Genomic DNA, 20,022 nt, shown 5'->3' on the forward strand with positions numbered 1-20,022 from the left:
CTTAGCATCTTTGCATCTTAGCATCTACCCTTCTACCATGAAAAGTTCTTAGTTTCTACAGATTGTTAATCTCTATTTTATTATTAAGGAATGTTTACTTTGCCACCTCATATCACAACAGCTCAAACACTCCTCTCATTATCTGAGGCTAGATGTAGGAAGGATATAAGAAAATATCTGAAAAATGATGAAAAATATGTTTGTGAGTGTCAAGAAACCATGACAAGAATTCTAGACTAATGAGAATATTCAGGACTTATTCTGTGCAAAATCTGCTGATTTCCACAGAAAGCAACAGTTATTTGTGCAAGAAACTGCTTTTTCTGTGCCAAAATAATATTTTTGCATAGAAAGATTTCCTGTGCAGAAAATGCTGTTTCCTTCATAGGAAATGCAGTTTTCTGTGCAAAACAAACACACATGAATATTGTGCAGAATAAGTCCAAAACTGTAACTAGCCCTCAAGAACTGAATGGTTTTCAAAGACTTTCTCATATCAGGAATAAAACTGCTAACATTACTCATTACATCCTTTGAGTAGAAAACTAGGGAAGAATTATATCCCTATCTGATCCTGCAAACATATGGAATGAGGCAGGTGGTTAACTGGAACAGGCTTAGCAATGTGGAATGCCTATCTATTAGCGTCTTCTTAAGGGAGACTCACCTGGTGCCAATGATGATGTCATTCTGCTGGAAGACAAAGACTTATTTGCCAGTTTTTAAACATGTAGTATCAGTTGTACAGTGGGCCCTTGGTATTTGCTGAGGTTTGATTCCAGGACTGTCCAAGGATACCTAAATCTGTAGGTGCTCATGTCTCAGTATATGCCGTGGCATAGTTAAATGGCCTCCCTTATATAAAATGGAAAAATCAAGGTTTGCTTTTTGGAATTCATATATTTTAAAAATATTTTCAAACCATGGATACTTGAATCCATGGATACAGAACTCATGGATATGGAAGCCCAACTGTATGATGATTTAATGTGTTTCAGTGAAGCTTAACACTGATTTTTTACTTTGGAGGTTATTGCACAGAAAATCCACTCTGGGATAGATGCAGGTTGTAAACGGCTGGAACGGATGTTATCACATAACTGGAAGCCTGGCCAGTAGGCAGCCCATATTCAACCCAGGCTTCTCCAGCAGCTTTTCAAGAATGGGAAGATCCCAGCCCAGGTTGGATTACGGGCTGCCTATTCTCCAGACTCCTAACCTGCGTCTATCTTGGCATGAATTCCTGTGCCATAATCTCCATCATGGTTTTGTTACTGAGAGTGATTTAATGTTTTTATATTTTCATATTCCTATTTTATAGGCCTGTTTGTACACAGAATAGTTTGTACACTATTCTGCTGTAGGGCTGTCTAAAAGAACCTGTGTAATTGAATAAATTGTTTTTTTGACCAACAATAATTTTCAAAACAAATGTTTGTATGAATCATTTTTCAACCTAGGAAGAAAATTATAAATGTGCCACTCAGTATTAACAGACTGGAGCTTAAAATAATAATAATAACAACAATAATAATAAAATGTGAGATTATGCAGATATTTTAAGAAGTTTCTAAAGTAATACTTGAACTATGGATTAACTCAGATCATACCTGGGAAATGTTTCTCCTAGTGGGTCTTTGCCACTTAAAACAACAATACAAGGCAGACCTTCTAAATCTTGGTATGTATGAGGAAACCAATCATCCTGTTCATTTCCTCTCCATGCCTGTGAGAAAAGAACATCCAGAAAGCTTGGAATCATTTCTTCAGTTTTATTTTTCATACATTCTTTATTTTTCATACATTCTTCCCTTGCAGGTATCCAAGTTAATTTGTTTCCTGGAAATAACAAGCTGCAGAGTCTTTGTTCTCTCTTGTAGATTTGAATCTCAAAAAAAATCCAGGCCTGTCAAGAAAGAATGTTATTCTATTTTGAATTGAGAGTACTGCAGACTGATTGGATGGCTTTGGAACATTCATAGATCTCCCTGCATTAGATAAATACCTATGACATGGGGAAATAAAGGTAATATATTGGGAAGATAAATGAAGAAGAAAATTGTCACTTGTCAGGAATGGGGAGGGTTATTTCACATAAAAATAAATAACAATAAGGAAATAAAGTATGCACTGAGATCCTTTTTAAAGTTTGATGAATAACAGTTTTTCACAGTGCAAAGACTAACTAGAGAAAAGCAACAAGAACCAATCACTCTATTAATTTTAGTTCCTTTTATATGAGAAACTGTGTGTTTGTGTGAGTGTGGAAAGAAATTCACACAGTATTTCATACAACCAAAGATAAATTAAAATATCAGGACAAATAAGGGATTTTCTTTTAAAAAAAACAAAAAATAAAAGCAAGCCTGATATTTTTGAGCCATCGCTTACTAAAATATTTAGTAGGGAGAAGACCTCACTGAAAGCAGAGACTTATGTCTGAGCAAATATATATGTTTCTGTTGTCACTGGAAAAAAAGGAAACAATGCAACTTTTGTTGGTCATACAAAAAAATTCCAAAATGCTTTTCAGTGTTAAAAATCTGCCAAGTGGCTCTGACCATGGCCAAGTCACACTCTCTCAGCCTCAGAGTATGCCTATGGCAAACCCGTTCTGAAGAAATCTTCCAATAAAACCCCATGATAGGGTTGCCAGAAGTCAGAAATGCCTTGAAGGCACACAACAACAACAACAACAAAGTAGCTCTTACAGATGAAATATAAAAGCATCACCTGATAGCAACATTTCCATACCACTTATCAGTGAATTAGCACCCCCTAAGCAGTTGACAATCTGTAAACCAATTGCCCTCAACAAGCTGGGTACTCATTTTAGCAACCTTGGAAGGATGCAAGGCTGAGTGGACCTTGGAGTCCTCCTCAAGGATCGAACTTACAACATTGTGGCTACAGTACCAGCATTTAACCACTGTGTCGCCAGGGCTCCTACTAGGGTGCCACCTGATAGCTCCTCTTTTGAATGTCTGCAGATGATAGAAATTGGAAGAATCCCCCCCCCTTTTTGGGACTACAGCTCCCAAATGCCCTAGTTCATGGCCATGTACGTAGCATGAAATGAAGGGAAATAGTAGGAAAGGATAATCTTCACAGAGGTAGAAGGATGGTTCATTCAAGGCTAACCTCTGTATCATATCACTGGAGTCTCACATTTATTGTTACAGCCTCAGCACCTCCAGGTTGTCCTGTTTGTGGGTGAAAATGGTGAACTGCCTCTTCTGGAAGCTTCCAGAGGCCCTTCCACACTACACAGATGTAGTGCTAGGGTTCAATTTTAACTGCCATGGCTCCTTCCTATGGCATCCTGTGGTTTGTATTGTAGGGGTACATTAGACCTCTCTCGCTGAGAATTTTAAATGTTTCTCCCTGAACTTCCAATTTCAGGATTCCACAGGGCAGGATCACGGCAATTAAAAGTGGAACCATAGCACTATGTAGTGTGAAAGGATCACAGAATAGATTGCATGCCCATCTGCTCTCCTTAACATTAATAACAATCAAAGCCATTTCTAGTTCCTGCCCCCATTTCTGCCAGTCTATGTGGCCCTTGGATGGTTCTAGCCCCACGTCTACCACAACTGCCCACTCCTGCTATAACATGCAATTGAAACATGTGAACAGAACCATATCATATTTTGAATGATGAGAATGTATACTTAAACTACAACAAGCATACAACAAGCAAAGCAGAACACCCAATGACATGTCTGTTAGAAAAAAGAAGCTGAGTCTCACTACATATAGAGATGCTAATGGAGAATAGTGAGCTTAACAATCTCTTCTTGAATATGTGTGCACCTTAAGAAAAAACTAGCAGTGACAGTTTCCTTTCCTAGCTATCCAATCTCCTCTCTGTTATATTTTCTCCCGCTCTCTCACCCACTCATACAAATGGTGTGAATCATGAATCATTTCTTTTGAGGGGAAAAATAGGTCAGAAATTGAACACCTAACAGCAGATCAATGAGTCAATATTGTGTTCTGCATTTTAAGAAGTTTCCACTGTGAAGAGACCTGTGACTAATTCCTTTCTCAGGGCTGGGGATCGAAATTATTTCTTCTATTAGAAATCTACTTCTTTCTTCCAGTAAGACAGCCTCGTGTTCTGCACCTCAACTAGAAAGGATAACAATACAAATTGGATTATGCTACTGGGTTAATGCACACAGTTTTCTGCCCAATAGGAAATTACTGTCTTATGTTATCATACTCTTGTATGCACAGACTGAGTTCAGATGCAGGAAATAAAATACAATCACCCTAAGAGTATATGTGTGACTCCAGATTTTTGCCAGTTTAGGTTTGCAAATCTCATGAGATTGGAATGATAGTTATAATAAACTGTAGGTAGACAACTGTGGAAAGGTATGCAGCCACATTGGTCCCCGAAGAGACCTTGAACAGCCACCCCTCCATTGCAGTCACTTCTGCAAAATAAATAAATATACAAATAAATAAATAAATAATAAAAACTTTTTATATGTAGCTTTTCTGCATATTTATATTTCATTTTTTCCATGTGGTGTAAAGAGAGTAAAAAAAAGGACCAGGTATTTTCTTGCATTCAAAAACACAGGTTCTGCATAATAGTCAAACAAAATCAAAACAGCCTTTGAATTATGCTAACCTTTAATCTCTTCACAAAGTGCTTGGCAATAGTAAGCTCTGATGCCGGGTTCCCCAAGACGATCTCAAAACGATACTGCAGGCCTAGTTTATCTCGTGCTTCTTGCAGCCGCTCTTTTGCCAGCATTGCCAACTGCACAGAGGGAATCCTAATAACTAGCATGTGGCCACGGCCATTCTTATCCTTGCCAGGTGTGGTGATGATATCATCCATGATGCTGAGGATCTCAGGTGTGCTGTGGTTCCTGAGTGAGGCCATGGTGGTGAGAGCCATTAAAGCTTCCAGATACTGCTGAATAAGCAGATAGCAGCGGATCACCATGCTGTGCAGCCTGGGGTACCTTGAAAGGAATATAGTTCTGTTTTAATCAGTCATAGTAAAATATGGTGGCCTGAAATTAGGTCTAAACCCCAAACAACAAGAAGAAGAAAGACTTATTTATATTACACATCACTTGGAAATTGATAAAAGTGCTTAAAAAAACAATCTCAGGTTGTATCTACACTGCAGAATTAATACAGTTTGACACTGCTTTAACTGCCATCGCTCAATGCTATGGGGTTTGAAGTTTTTTGAGATATTTGGCCTGCTTTGTCAGAGAGCTCTGGTGCCACAACAAACTATAAATCCCTGGATTCCTAAGGATGGAGCCATGACAGTTAAATTGGTGTCAAACTGCATTAATGCTGCAGTGTGGCAGCAGCCTTAGATTGTATAGCTATCAGGAATAGAAAATGGGCCAAATAATTATAATCTTGCAATATAATCCACATTGACTCAAAAACTAATCTCACTAGATTCAGTTGGGCACATTTCTTAGTGTGTTTGAGACTGCAATGTAAATCAGGCAAGTACCATCCCAGGGTAAAGACAGAGTGGAAGAGATCACTTGAAGACTGAATGACAGCAACCTGTTCCTTACGTAGTGACTCAAACTACAAATTAAGAATCTCATTCTACAGACAAGCTGTAACTGTTAAATGAACAATGAACACGACATATGAAACTGTCAGTAGGAAAGGAAGCCTGCACATTGTTGCTACACTGTGTTTCAGTAACTGCTCCTCTGGGAGATGGCTGACGTTATGCATTCTACTCACAGCATGGATCCTACTCATATGAAGCACATACTAAATGTATGAAGAGTGATGTAACAAAGATGTCATTGTGAATAATTACAGACTTCATGTCCAACTTTATTAGTTTAATCAAGAATCTATATTGAATTCTGTTCAGAAATATTTCCAAAGTTCACACCTGGTGACTTAGTTTATTGCTCATTGATGTTTTCACTGTTATTCATTTTGTGGGATGAGGATCTTAGACATAAACATTTGATTTATAAATAAACAAGTAAGTAAATAAAATAACATTGTTCTTGAAAAATTATCAGTGCCCATGTTGTTTTGCCAGAGGCATTGATAAAAAGTTAAATTCTGCCAGTCTCTATTAGTGTCAGAACTGTACTACACTGGGCTGTAGGAATGAAAAGGAGATCTTAAAGAAAATTAGACATGATGGAGGATTCTAATTTAGTCTTCCTTCTATGAGATTAGAGTTGGTTTTTTTTTTAAAAAGACATTTCAAGAATAAGAACATGAAGAAGGAAGAACAGACATGCTGGCTCAAACCAGAGGCCTGTCTAGTCTGGCAACCTATTATCAAAGCAGCCATTACATTGGCAATGGAAAAATCACAAGCAGGACATAAGTGCAATAGTACAGGCTCTCTTACATTCACCAGCAAATGATATTTGGAAGTACTTTGATACTGGAGGGAATATACAGTAATCAGACTGCTTGACATTAACAGACCCATCCTCAAATTAGTGGGGACCAGGTAGACGAAGGACCATCTATGATCATACTGTTGGTTTGTTAACATCCCGTTGGAGACCAAAGGATACCCTTATACCAAGGAACAACCAAACAACTCCCTCAGCTGCAATTTTTAAAAAATCTCTGAAAACCTACCTGTTTAAAATGGCTTTTAATTTATGTATTCTATTACTAATGCTGTTTTTTGATTGATGTTTGTATAGATGCTGCAGTAATTTTTATAATAAACACCTTTGTAACTATTTTATAGTACCATTGCTGAAAGAATGGGATGGATTCAAATATAATTTTAAATTCAGTACTCCACCCACATTTTTCATATTTACATTCAACAGTTGAGGTCCAAAGTTGACATTACACTTAAACTGCTATCCTAACTAGGTTTATTTAAGAGGTATACAAAATTAAAATATCAACAACAAAACAATAAAATAATGAGACATAAATCAATGCAATAACATGGCTGTAATATACACAGCTAAAATCATACCTCTGTGAAGGCTAACATGAATAATAAAGGTTCTGATTGGGTAGAATTCAGAGACATTACTATGGCAGGGTACATACTGCCCCAAAAAGGGTGGTCTGCCCATGCCTTGTTTTGCTGCGTGAGGAAGCTACAGCGGACAAACAGTGTGGCTTCCTCGCGCTGCAAAAGGAAGCCACAGAAAGCAGGTAATTTTTGTGGCGCCATTGTGATGCTGCAGTGCACCAATGGTGCATTCACAACATCACAATGGCATCACGAAATGCAGATGCTAAGCATCCATTGCATCAAAATAACAGCACCCATTTGTACAGGGCACCGCCATTTTGACGTACGGAATATGTGCTAGTGTTGCGAGGCGTCTGTAAGTGATGCCCCGAGGCAACCCAAGCATGTATTCCTTATGTGCTAAAAAGCCCATCTGTACTGGGCCTATGTTAGTCTGGAATATCAGTATGCAAAGGGATCTTGCAGCACCTTTGAGACTGAAAGAAGTTGTAGCATCTTTTGTAGACTTGGTTTACTTCCTCAGGTGCAAGCTTATACTACAACTTCTTTCACACAGTCTCAAAGGTGCTGTAAGATCTTTTGCACAAAGCTTTTGACATTCATCAGAAACTCAGTACTGTTTGTTCATGCTTTAAATCCTTAGGAAGAGAATTATATAAAACTAGTATGCTAAAATCCCAGTTCCAAGAGGTTGCAAGACAAAGCTTAGAAGCATGTGATATTATCAAAAGGGTTTCTAAATTCAGACTACAGTGACTAGGCAAGGCTATAAGGCCTAAGAGGAACTGCTAACCTCAACCAGGGTTGACTATTGGATTTAGGTCTAGGAGGTCAAGTGGTCCCTCATAATACATGTTTGTTGTTGTTGTTGTTGTTAACCACTCTCCAGTTGACCTCAACTCATGGCAACTGGTGGATGAGACATCGCCAAGCACCACTATCCTTCACTGCTCTGCTTGGGTCATGTAGATTCAGGCCTGTGACTTCCATAATTGAGTCTAGCCATCTGGTGTGTAGTCTTCCTCTCTTTCTACTGTCTTCCACATTTCCTAGCATTATTGTCTTTTCCAATGAGCTATGCCTTCTCATGGCGTGGCCAAAGTACAACAACCTTAGATTAATAATCTTGGCTTCCAGGGGGAGTTCAGGCCTGATTTGTTCAAGGACCCATTTGCTTGTCTTTTTGGCTCTCCACGGTATCCTCAGCACTCTTCTCCAGCACCACATCTCAAATGAGTTGATTTCCTCTTTATCCACTTTCTTCACTGTCCATCTCCCACATTCATACATGGCAATGGGGAATACAATGGATTCTTCAATTCTAACTTTAGTGCTTTGTTAAACAGTGTATCTAATAATGGTACTAGTGAATTTTTTTCAGTACAAATACATGCATATGATATTTGAGACTAATCCTTTCTTATAGCCTTCTGCACAACCAAACCCATGTCTCCATTTAAAGACTATTCCAAAAGCATATACCTCTCTAAGAGTGTATTCACCATTTTTTCAAAGGTTTCATCACATCTCAGAAGTGGGCTTGTAATTCCCCATTGGAGAGACTTGCTGTATTCATTCAAGCCAAAATAAAGCTTCTCATCTTGGCTAAGCTCCTCCTGTTCCAAATGGAGACATCACAAGCAAAGAAATTGTTATAAATGATTTATATTTGTTTTACATTCAAAAATAGCATATTCTTCTCCTCAGCCATTCAAATGAACATGACCAGTCTTATAATCTTACAAAAACCTCTTTTGATCATATTCATTATATAAATACATGCTCTAATGAAGCCACAACCTCACTTTTTTTCAGAACATGAACTGCTATGGCAAGGTTATACCTGCCCAGGAATGACCATAGCTGGTGGGACAGTTAAAGCTGTCTCCAATCACAGAGTCCTTCTGGGCCTCCTGTAACAGAGAGATGGATGTAGGAAAACTCCCAAAGCTACATATATATACCTGTAGTTCCTGATGAAGAATTAACTCCATACAAGGAATATCACTTACCCAGTTCTGGCCCTGGAAACCACAAATCTATAGACTTATCATTCTATCAGAATTCATCTTCAATTTATTAGCCCTCATCCAACCCACTACAGCAGGGGTAGGCAACCTTTTTGAGCTGGGGGCCAGGTTGCTGTCCCTCAGACAACTGGGGGGCCGGAGGCGGGGGGGGGGGGCTCCCCCCCCCGGGGGAGGGGCCGCGTGCGGGGGGTGGAGCCTCCACCCTCCAGGGCGGAGCTTCCACCCTCCGGGGGCAGAGCTCCCACTCTGGGGGTGGAGCTACCACCCTCGGGGCGGAGCTTCCACCCCCCAGGGGCCAGGCCACCTCCTCTTTGCTGGCCCCTGACAGGGCCCAAGGCCCTGTCAGAAGCCGGGAAAGAGCCGGCGGGGACCGCCAGCGCTGGAGGCCTCCCCTTCTTTGCCGGCCTCTGATGCCAGAGGCCTGCTGCCGCTGGCGGAGCCCTCCTGGAGTACCCCAGCGACGGCAACTGGCCTCCCAGGGGCCCGCTGCTGCCATCGGAGCCATCCTGGAGGGCCCCAGCGGAGGCAACGGGCCTCCCAGTGGCCCGCTGCCGCCGACAGAGCCCTTCTAGAGGGCCCCAGCGACGGCAACTGGCCTCCCAGGGGCCCGCTGCCACCGCCGGAGCCCTCCTGGAGGGCCCCTGCGACGGAAACTGGCCTCCCAGGGGCCCGCGGTCACCGTTGGAGCCCTGGGCGCCGCCATTTTTTGGGGAAAAATGGCGGTGAAATCTCACGCGACCTTCCCTGAGGTTGCGAGAGACTTTGCCACCATTTTTTGCCCAAAATGGCGGCGCCCAGAGCGGGGAAAAACTGCAACTGGCGGCAGCAGCAGGAGCAGCCAGGGGCCGGCTCAAAGGCCTCCGCGGGCCGCATCCGGCCCACGGGCCGGAGGTTGCCAACCTCTGCACTACAGCATCCATGCACTAGTCCAGCACCTGTACAGTTCTAGCTAATCTGATCACATGGAGAAGTAGAACATAGTGGTGCCACAAAACCCATAATTCCTAATCACTTCATCCAGTGGTTTCATATAGCTATTGAACAGCATGGGAGATAGACTGAAACCCTGTGACATGTACAGGTTAACAACAATGGATCTAACAGATTCCCACCACTGCCCCCTCCCCATTCCATTGCTACTCTCTGGAATCAGTCCGTAGACAGGAGTGAAACAACCACAAAACAGGGCTTCCTACTCTCATCTCATAGATCCAGTCCAGTAGGATACCTTGGTCAATCGTATCAAAAGACACTGAGAATCAACAGGGCAGCATACCCCTTGTGTTTCACCTAGAGTAGGCTGTTAGGAATATTCAGTATGTTTCAATATCAAATGGTGGCCTGAAACTAGATGGAAGTGGGTCCAGATAATCTGCTTTCTCGAAGAACATCTGAAGTTGGCCAGTGATCACACACTTAAAGCACCTTGCCCCAAAGGAGATTTTTACAATGGAGCAGAATTTCAAATACATAGGAAAGGGAAGTCCTCTTCAGGGGAGAGTCTGCCCTCTTTCAATGTGACAGCCACCTTCCCTTGCACCCATCTGATTAATCCACTATTATTTTACCGTATCAGCCAACATGGCCAGTAATCAGTCTTACATGTGGTGGGACCGAGTGATTCAGCTGTCTTGTCCACATCGTTAGGCACAACATTTGAAACTGATCTCAAGAAACCTAACAAGACTGAAGACTGGATATTTCCCTAGACTGTTCAAGGACCCATTTGCCAAGTTTGGGCTGAATACAAGGATTTCTACTCCATGTGTCTTTTGGGTAGCAACACCTAATCTATAGCTGTGACACCTTTGGTGGGGGCATCTAATCTATGAGTATAAGCTCCACTAGAAAGCTTCTCTGGCATTACCTTCACTATTAATGCAGTGCCAGGCAAAAACCTTTATATATTCATAGACATTTCCACACTGTTAACATTTACAATTTTAAATTCTTTTAATTTTTTTATTGATTGAATCCTTTTATATTGTCCTTATATTCATTTGGGTGTTTTGTAAAATTTACTGTTTTGTTCTTTTTTAATGTGATCAGGAAATACTGATTGGCTACTGAAGGAAAGCATACAGACTTTATTATATCAGCATAGAAAATATTTCCTTCCTCTGTAACACCACTATGGTTAAAGGCCAAAGATGCTTACATGAGCATGTAAACAGTTCCCAAGAACTTCATTGTATTTACAAAATTTAGTCTCTTACCATATTGCCAAATTGTATCCAGTGTACTTCATTGGCCGAACTGATTCTGGACTGAATTGTTTGAAGGCCATATGGGAAAGAACTCACTTGGAGAACAAGGAGATTGAAAGCTTCAAGGACCTCTCTGCAATTTATCACTCTGTCTGCAAATCCATAGCTAGGCTCTCCATGGGAGAGAGAGCTTGAAATGGCACTAAGAGAAGAGATAAAATATACAATTTTTACATTCTTTTCCATAATCCAGAGATTTTTCAAAGATTAAAATTACAGGAATCACTTGGTCCACAAAAAATCAGGGCATAATATTTAGAAGCTTCCCCTCCAACTAATCTCTACAAAATAATAAAAGTACATTTCATTCAAACCTTGGTTGTGTTCTACATGCTTAAAAACTGCAATTGGTATGAACTATATGGAGAATGTCTCTGTAGTGTCAAGCCATAAGGGTGTGAAGGTGATCAATATTATACCACTCAATTTCAAGGATTTTTCAAGTAGTTGAGGAGGCTTAGTAAAATTAGAAAGTATGAATCAGAAGAGAGTAACTGATATGCCTCAATGTGGGGTGTGGTCCATGCCTAATCAGTCTACGTCAAATCTACATTTCAGAGGTATAAGCAAAACATGACATTTCACAAGTTTTTCTTATACCTCTGAGATGTAGATTTGGCATGACATTTTGCATGACACAATCTCAAACCAGTCACTGATGACAATGCATCATACAAAATGAATGGAGTAGGATACTAGAAACCCATGGTGGAATACAGAAAAGGAACTATTACAAAAGTGGACCAGTGGATCCAGGAAGTTTTTTCTTTCCTATCTGCAATATTCTATATTTTAATGCATGCCATAACATTGTATAATACATGACAAGCAGAATCTTTGTCATGAAGAAACACTGCCATTTTCTGTACTCTTACTTGTTTCCTAATAGTTATAATTATCAGCTTCTAACTGTGGGTCCATGCTAACCCCACGGCAATATTAAGACCAGGTTTCTTGGCAATATCACCTAGGGCAGACATGTTCCAAAGATTTATTTATTTTATTTATTTCAAGGATTTATATCCTGCCTTTCTCCCACAAAAGGATTCAAATGTGGTTCACTTCTTGCCACACAGTATATGAAATGCTGCAGAAACATCCTTCAGAGTTCATCCTCATCATCCAATTTAACAAACAGCATAGTAATTGAAGGAATTACCTTGTCAGATCTACATGGGCATTGTCATGTACCAGCACAAAAAGCGTGTATGGATTCTGCTTCACCCGTCTCATGAAAACATCAAACTTGGTTTGAATCTCATTGTCTAGCCGCACCACATATTTTTCAGCTCTTTGGTAAGCTGCTCCATTTTCTTCAAGGCCCAAGTCTACAAGAACACCTAAGAAAAGAAATGAGTAATGAATTTCTGCTCCAAAATAGAGAAAATTAAAGTTATCTTTTAAAACATAATATGCTGAAAGCAGAACAAAGTCAGTTCTGAATCTGAACTTGGAATAGATCAAACAAATGTCAGATAAGTTATCAGGCTCACTGGATAAGTACTTCTGTTTCCTTTTCCCCAGTGTTTATATATGGTTACACTTACACACATCATATTACATCATATCAGTGATTTGGGAATTATGTGCTTTTGTTCATTCTGATCTCCTATGTATCTAGTCCTGAAGTTTGTCAAGTTAGGCCAAAAGAGAATCTGGAAGTAATGCACTGCAAGTAACTTTGTTACTTGTGAACACATTCTTTTGTGGAATGACCAGGGCATAATGATATTCCTTTTGTGAAATAATAGAACAACTGCTACTATTAGTTACCTTTTCTATGTAATAAGTAACATTTAATTGTTACTTCTGAAATACTGTTTTTGGAGGGTCATTTGGGCCACTCTAATTCTTAGAGCCTTACTGCATGAGAAAAGAGAACTGAAACGGAACAGGAGAGTAGTGGCTTTCTCCGTACATCTTCACATGTCATCATAGCACTTCTGTTTTCTTCCTGAGGAAGATGGTTGTAAAAGTATGCCATTTATAGTTTTTTGTGGGTTTTTCGGGTTATGTGGCCATGTTCCAGAAGAGTTTCTCCCTGACGTTTCGCCAGCATCTGTGGCTGGCATCTTCAGACTGGAAAAATCCATTTGACTTCTCATATGATAAGGCTCTGTTTCTTAGTTTCTTCTCATTTCTAATTTTCATTAAAATGATGGTGACATAGATGACGATAATGATATGTTACCAAAATTGTCACCAATGCTACTCTAAATTATAAATAACTCCTAACATACTACTTTGTAAAAGTGTCAGAGATCAAAGTTCTGAGCCCAATTATTATTATTTTTTACCTGATTGTCGAATCCGTTGAATGGTTTGTTGGACCAACACTTCTGATCGAGGGACCACAACGATGAAATCTACTTTGCTGAAGTGACCCAGATCCAGGCTTTGGTTACCACTGTCTGCTATGGCACATACCTGTGACAAGAGCTTTCTGGCAATTGTGAGCTGAGGCTGATAAATCTGGAAGGTTTCAGTGTCCAAATCTATGAAAAAGAAAAGCTCTAATTTACATTCTAGTCCTAGAGAACTGCCCAGAGATGCCTGATGGTTAATTTCTATCTCTGAAGCTTAGAAAGGCTGGGCATGACTATCATTCTCTGGGTATGTGTTCAGAGACTGTATGAGTGACACCAAGACAGGATGTACCTGATTCAGATATTACAATAGAACAAGAGACACTCTAAGCTCTCCACACCAGACACCCCCAAACTGTGCAATCTTAGCTCTTGAAGAGATGGAAGGAGGCCAAAGTTCTGTCCCTAAAAGTCACATGATCTTCCAGACGTTGTTGGATTGCAGCTCATAGAATTCCTAACCATTTGCTATGTAGGGTAGAGCTACTGGGACTTACAGTCCAATGGCATCTGAATAATTCAACTCCTCCAAGACAATGGAAAAATTCCTCTGAACAAATCTTGCCAAGAAACCCCTATGAAAGGCAAGCCTTAACATCTATAAGTAAGAAATGACTTGAAGGTACACACAATAAAAACAACAACAGCAAGGCTGAGATAATTCTCTCTTGAGGATGAACTGAAGTTTTCAATGATGTGTTTAGGACAGAAGTGCCCGTATGTTATGGAAAACATTTCATCAAGGAAAATGAAACTGATGACATTTTAAGACTCCTGTCTATGAAACGCACAATCTACTCCTACCATTAAAAAACATTTTCATACCTCAAGCTAAATTATTGGTATTTCCTGTTTATTTAAAGTTAAATTAAATTAAATGTATAGCATTAACCTCTTAGTTAGAATATTTAGGAGTGGGCCATTAGACTCTTAGCAATGCCTTAAACATAGCAATATTTGTTTGTTTGCTGAATAAATTTCTTTCCTGATCATGAAAGGTGTCTTTGTCTTCCCAAAGTAGTGTATACATATGTTTGTTAAAACCTAATATCATATAATACTGTACATATAATTTTTAAATGATCAGATTGTCCCTGCAACATGTTTAAAAAAACAGCATGCATCCATTGGATCTTTTTTGCTTTTCTAGTAATGAGCACAAAACTGCTACAGATTTAACAGTAAAGCTTCTAAGGCATTTCTAAGGCATTTAACAGTAAAGCATCTAAGGCACTTCCTCACACCACTTAAGCTGGCTTGCCCGAGTTCATAAATAATTTAACATAGGAAAATTAGTGCACTGTAACAATGTGCATGTGCAGGACTGTTCTGGGTATACAGATGCTAAGAGGAACCAGATTAGGTCCTCCATCTGTTACTGAAATCATCAGGGGGTCAAGTTGTGAAATTTGTTTTCCCCCATCCTAAGCTATTTGCAAAAGACATGAAAATAGGAATGAAATCAAAAGTTTAACATTTAAATGCATAGCAAGCAAACTGTAGGCACATTTCCCCAATCTGAAGAAAGGCCATCTTTAAGAAATCCTTTGTAAACCTACAAGAAGCCAAGTTCTTCAGCTGCAGAACTCCTGACATTTCTCTTGCAGAGTTGGGACTAGGGAAGTTGTGACAAGAGATCTACAATCATAGCAGTTGCCTTCTAGGTCTTCTGTTGCTTAACGGTGGAAAAAGCTGGTGTAAAAAACCTAATCACTTAAAAGCAAGGTTGGATGGCTGCATGGTTGTAAGATGAGATATCTATAGATCAAGCCTTTATACTTGCTCCAAACATTCTTATTTATTATGCTGGCTTTGGTTGATGGGAGTTCACTTCCAGCACCATTTGGCGGGCCACATATTGCCCTATCCTACCTCATATTCTCTGATTGGTAGAAATAATTTAAATATTTGGTTTTGACTTACATTGTTTCAGTTCTTGAGAAACAAGCCTTACCTAGTTCTTGGGTGTAAATCATGGCAGCTGCTTCTTGAGATGACACACATTCATTAACATCTCCATTGAATGGAATTATAACATTATCTCCTCGTTTCTGCTGCATTGTCTCTAGCAACTTATCCAGTTCATCACCTAGTAAAGGATTAAAACAAAAAAAATTATATGAATGTTATCTAAAACACCCTTCTGAAATTTTCAAAAGAAATAGTGCAAAGGAAGACATGCCATACTTAATATTTATCTAGCATTTTTTTTTACAAATAGCTCTGATTCAGTGAAGTTTAACGTAAATGTTACAATCAATCAGTGAAGTCCAGGTTTTATTTATCACCAGGGACTATAAACTAAGGCCCATTACAGACTGGCCTCTAAGTACGTGCTGAGCACGTACTAGAGTTAGGAAGCGGCGCCGTTTCCGCACACCCCCAACCCTAGTACGTGCTCAGCACGTACAAATAGCGGCGGCCGTTCCACACGGCCGCCACCATGACTACATTACGACCGCACCGCCTCCAAATGAGGCAGCGTGGTTGTGACGTAGTGGGGCTGTGCGAGGGTGCCTAGTGCGCCCTTTTCGCAGCACCGGAAGGAATGGTGGTCCAGAATTTATTTTATTACACTTGGTTGATCACCAGTGGTGTTCAATATTGTAACCAAGAGACCTTGATAATGCTCTAGAGACCAGACTGGATTCTGAAAGTTCAAATGAATCACTTTTACTTGCAAGCACACTGAACCAGTCAATTAGCCGTCCGAGAAGTGTGAGAGAAAGTGATCGTGCAAATCACTTACTTTCACATGAAAGCGGGCTGAAAAGCGCTTTCAGCCATCAGCTGAAAGTGTTCTCCTGTTATTTGCAGTGCTTTGTAATAACAGAACAACCCATTATTACCATGACAGTTGAAAGCGCTTTTCAGCCTGCTTTCATGTAAAAGTGATTCACACGATCACTTTCACTCAGATCACAGGATAAGGACATTGGAACAATCTGTCTCTATCCTGTCACCGTGTGATAATTTCCTGTTTCTTGTTCCTGGGATGCTGCTCCCCTATGGTCTGCCCTGCTGAGCTTCACCAGCTACAGAGTGCCACTCCCACCCCCAAACACAAGGATGAATTGGTTAGAATTTCTCATAGTAGTTCTGAAAGATATGCACTGGTTTTCTGGGAATAGGTGTTAAGTAGACCTGTATTCATTTTGGACACAATCAACTTGGTCCATTTTTTGATGTGTGAAAACTGTCATATTCGTAACTTAGAGAGAGCTGTAACAGCAGGATCACTCACCTAAAGATGTGTTTTTGAAATGTGATGCCAGAAAACTAACTTTTCCAGTAATGAGCTCATAACTGATCTCCTTTAAAAACTCACTAGTAGTAAGCATGCTCTCTGCCAATGCTCTAGACTGGTGTTGTCCTAGAGAACAGGGGGGAGGGGGAGAGAAATCACAGGACACTTCATTACAAGGACTTCACCTACATTCATTTCTTCTTAATGACTTTCACAGCAGCCATATTAACAGAGTTATCAATTCACAGCTTTAAATTATAGCTTCCAAGTGCATATGGATTTACTGGTTCACATTTATAAGTAGCTTTTAAAAAATACAAGGATTGTCCTGCATTGCATAAAACTTGATGAAATGATTGTAAGACCCTGTTTTAGGTTAGCCTCAAGAAATATGTTTATTTGTTTATATATAACTTCTATCCAAGTATTTTGAAGGCCCCAAGACATAAGGATAGAGTTCTATGGTGGCACAGTGGTTAAATGCCTGTACTGCAGCCATTCACTCAAGACCACAAGGTTGCGAGTTCAAGACCAGCAAAAGGGCCCAAGCTCGACTCAGGCTTGCATCCTTCTGAGGTCGCTAAAATGAGTACCCAGACTGTTGGGGGCAAATTAGCTTACTTGCTAATTAGCTTACTTGCTGTTCACCGCTATGATCTTTGGAATAGCGGTATATAAATAAAACAAATTATTATTATTATTATTATTATTATTATTATTATTATTATTATATCCTTTTTACTATGTAGTAGGTAGCAATGTTGATTTTAAATAGTATTCACCAAATCTATTGACAGTTCATGATTTGAAACAGAAAATCTTTGCATTAGTTAGATATACTTATTGCTGTATATGGCTTCAATTATAAAACTATTCTTTATTTCCCCAGAATATCCCACTATGTTTCCTGTCATTTCATTCACTCTGAAATAATAATTTGGCATGTTGGTGGTATCTTCCTTGGGTGTGTATTTGATATAATTCAGTTTCAAATATTAAGAGCCTTTTCTGATACTAAGCGGCTGAGCAGATGGGCCAGGAAAGCATGGGCTGAGGCCATGGATTGATCCCCAGGCCGGTGTGGGGATGGGTGGCTGTTTATATGTCCACCCATCCTCATGCCATAGATCTGGTACCACTGCAGATCCCCACCTCCATCTGCATCTGGTCTGGCAGGATCAAATCCAATCCCGCTCCCAGGATTTTGATTTGTGTCATCCAAAAAGGACAACATAGGACTGGGGGGAACCTATGTGGACAACCTCTAAGAATACAAACCTACATATACTTATTGAGCAATAGCCCTAATGAGTTCAACTGAGATTTAAAAATATATAGATTTGCCTTGTTAAAGGTTTTTATTATTTAAAATTTCACATCTGCAGCAGAAACATAGTACAGTAAAAATGCAGATGGTTAAAGAAAAGTTGTCTTCTGTTTTCTGTCTTGCTCTCATAGCAGTCATATGTTTACACAGTTAATGCAAGAGAAATTCAGCTGCTTTTAATAGAATGTAGGAGAGTCTGCATGTTTGTAAAGACCGCACTGTATGTTCCAATGGATAATGGGTCAATATGTTAACGCAAACTATTCTGTGAGCAAGTCTTACAATTTCATCTAGATTAGAAAGAAAAAGAGAAGAGTGCATTTTCACATCAATTTAGCACATCTTTTGCCTGCTGTTCCCCAAGGTCAGGTTGGCCTGTGAATGCTCTTCTGGTTAAAAGATGTCATGCAGAGGGAAATTTTGGTCCAAAAAGGAACATAAGTACTGTCCCTAACAAAGCTGTCTACATTTACAATTGTTTTTAATGACTACAAATTAATTTCTCAGACTGGATTTTTTTCCTACATGGGGAACATAAGGCAGACCTTGTGCCCTGAATATGGTATTTTACAGGGTAATAAATGCATAAAAAAATAACTGTCATCTAAGTCAGAACTGAACTGAAATAATACAACTTTTGGTTCACTTTCCATCCAGATTTTAAAAGAAATAAAAACTTCCAGCTTTCATCAATTTTTCAATATAACTAACAACAATTTTAATTGATTTTTGTTCACAATATTTCCAAGTGAGCTGTAAGGAGCAGGCATAAAAAAGAGTAACTGAGTCAAAATTCTGTAAATGCCAGCCTCAAGGAAGTTCCCTAGTCCACAAAGGAGAAATTATAGCCTAACATTTGGCTACTCTCATCAGTAGTCATCCAATTAAACTTGTCATTTCCTCCCTGAGATGAAATTATTGATGAAAAACTCGTCAGCCAACTATACTCACTTTCTGAAAGCCAAGGCACAGCAATGTTCAGAAACAATTTAGGGCACTGGTACTCAAACATTTTACCCTTGGGACTCCCCATTTACATCTGTATGCGGATATCACACTGCCCCCACTCAACATAATATATGAATAAAAATATTTTATTTATTTAGTATTTTCATTTTTACATTTATGTATATTCAAGTTTTAACATTTTATAAGGAAATATAATCATTTAAATTTTGTTGTTGTGTACCTTCAAGTAGTTTCCAACTTACGACTACCCTAAGGTGAACCTATCATAGGGTTTCCTTGGCAAGATTTGTTCAGAGGAGTTTTGCCATTGTCTTCCCCTGAGACTGAGAGCATGTGTCTTGCCCCAGATCACCTGGTGGGTTTCATAACTGAGCAGGGAGTTGAATTCAACACATTTGCAAATTTTACACATAAAAAAGTTTGGGAAGAGGAGAAGGAGGAGAGATCAGTTTCCAAGTTTTACACACACACCTCTTGAATAGTTTCTGCGCGCGCGCACACACAACTGTTTGAGAATCACTGATCTAAGGGAAAAGAACCTTGCATTATCTAACAATAAATGATGGTCGCTCCTGGGTGGCTGTCATATCAACAACACGACCCCTTCCATGCCTTGAAATGACACAGTTTTCTTTCACACTACACAATAATATCCTTATGATACCACTTTAACTGCCATTGCTACATGCTATGGATTCATGGGATTTGTAGTTGAGGGAAGGACTATAGCACTACTATTCTCTGGCAGAAAATTCTAAATATTTTGCAAAACTACAAATCCTAGGATTCTTTACAATGGTAGTTAAAGTGCAACCCTAGTGCTATAATTGTACAGTA

General features: G+C 39.6%; 1 protein-coding gene across 11 annotated transcripts in view; it reads right to left on the minus strand.

Annotated features, from left to right (window-relative positions):
* Nucleotides 1–20,022, minus strand: part of LOC121917279 (GREB1-like protein) — a 148,398-nt gene that overhangs the window by 44,899 nt on the left and 83,477 nt on the right. For all 11 annotated transcript variants that reach the window (XR_006100994.1, XM_042443070.1, XM_042443072.1 and 8 more), the window contains 8 exons: nt 16,887–17,015; nt 15,597–15,731; nt 13,574–13,771; nt 12,436–12,616; nt 11,226–11,418; nt 8,462–8,595; nt 4,646–4,985; nt 1,611–1,726 (listed from right to left, as the gene is read on the minus strand). Coding sequence is in view for 10 of the 11 variants with exons in the window: in XM_042443070.1 (XP_042299004.1) it covers nt 1,611–1,726; nt 4,646–4,985; nt 8,462–8,595; nt 11,226–11,418; nt 12,436–12,616; nt 13,574–13,771; nt 15,597–15,731; nt 16,887–17,015 (1,426 nt within the window). In the remaining variant the exon portion in view is untranslated. The remainder of the gene's footprint in view (nt 1–1,610; nt 1,727–4,645; nt 4,986–8,461; nt 8,596–11,225; nt 11,419–12,435; nt 12,617–13,573; nt 13,772–15,596; nt 15,732–16,886; nt 17,016–20,022) is intronic.

Source organism: Sceloporus undulatus, unplaced genomic scaffold (genome assembly GCF_019175285.1).
Source record: "Sceloporus undulatus isolate JIND9_A2432 ecotype Alabama unplaced genomic scaffold, SceUnd_v1.1 scaffold_14, whole genome shotgun sequence".
Lineage (NCBI taxonomy): Eukaryota > Metazoa > Chordata > Lepidosauria > Squamata > Phrynosomatidae > Sceloporus > Sceloporus undulatus.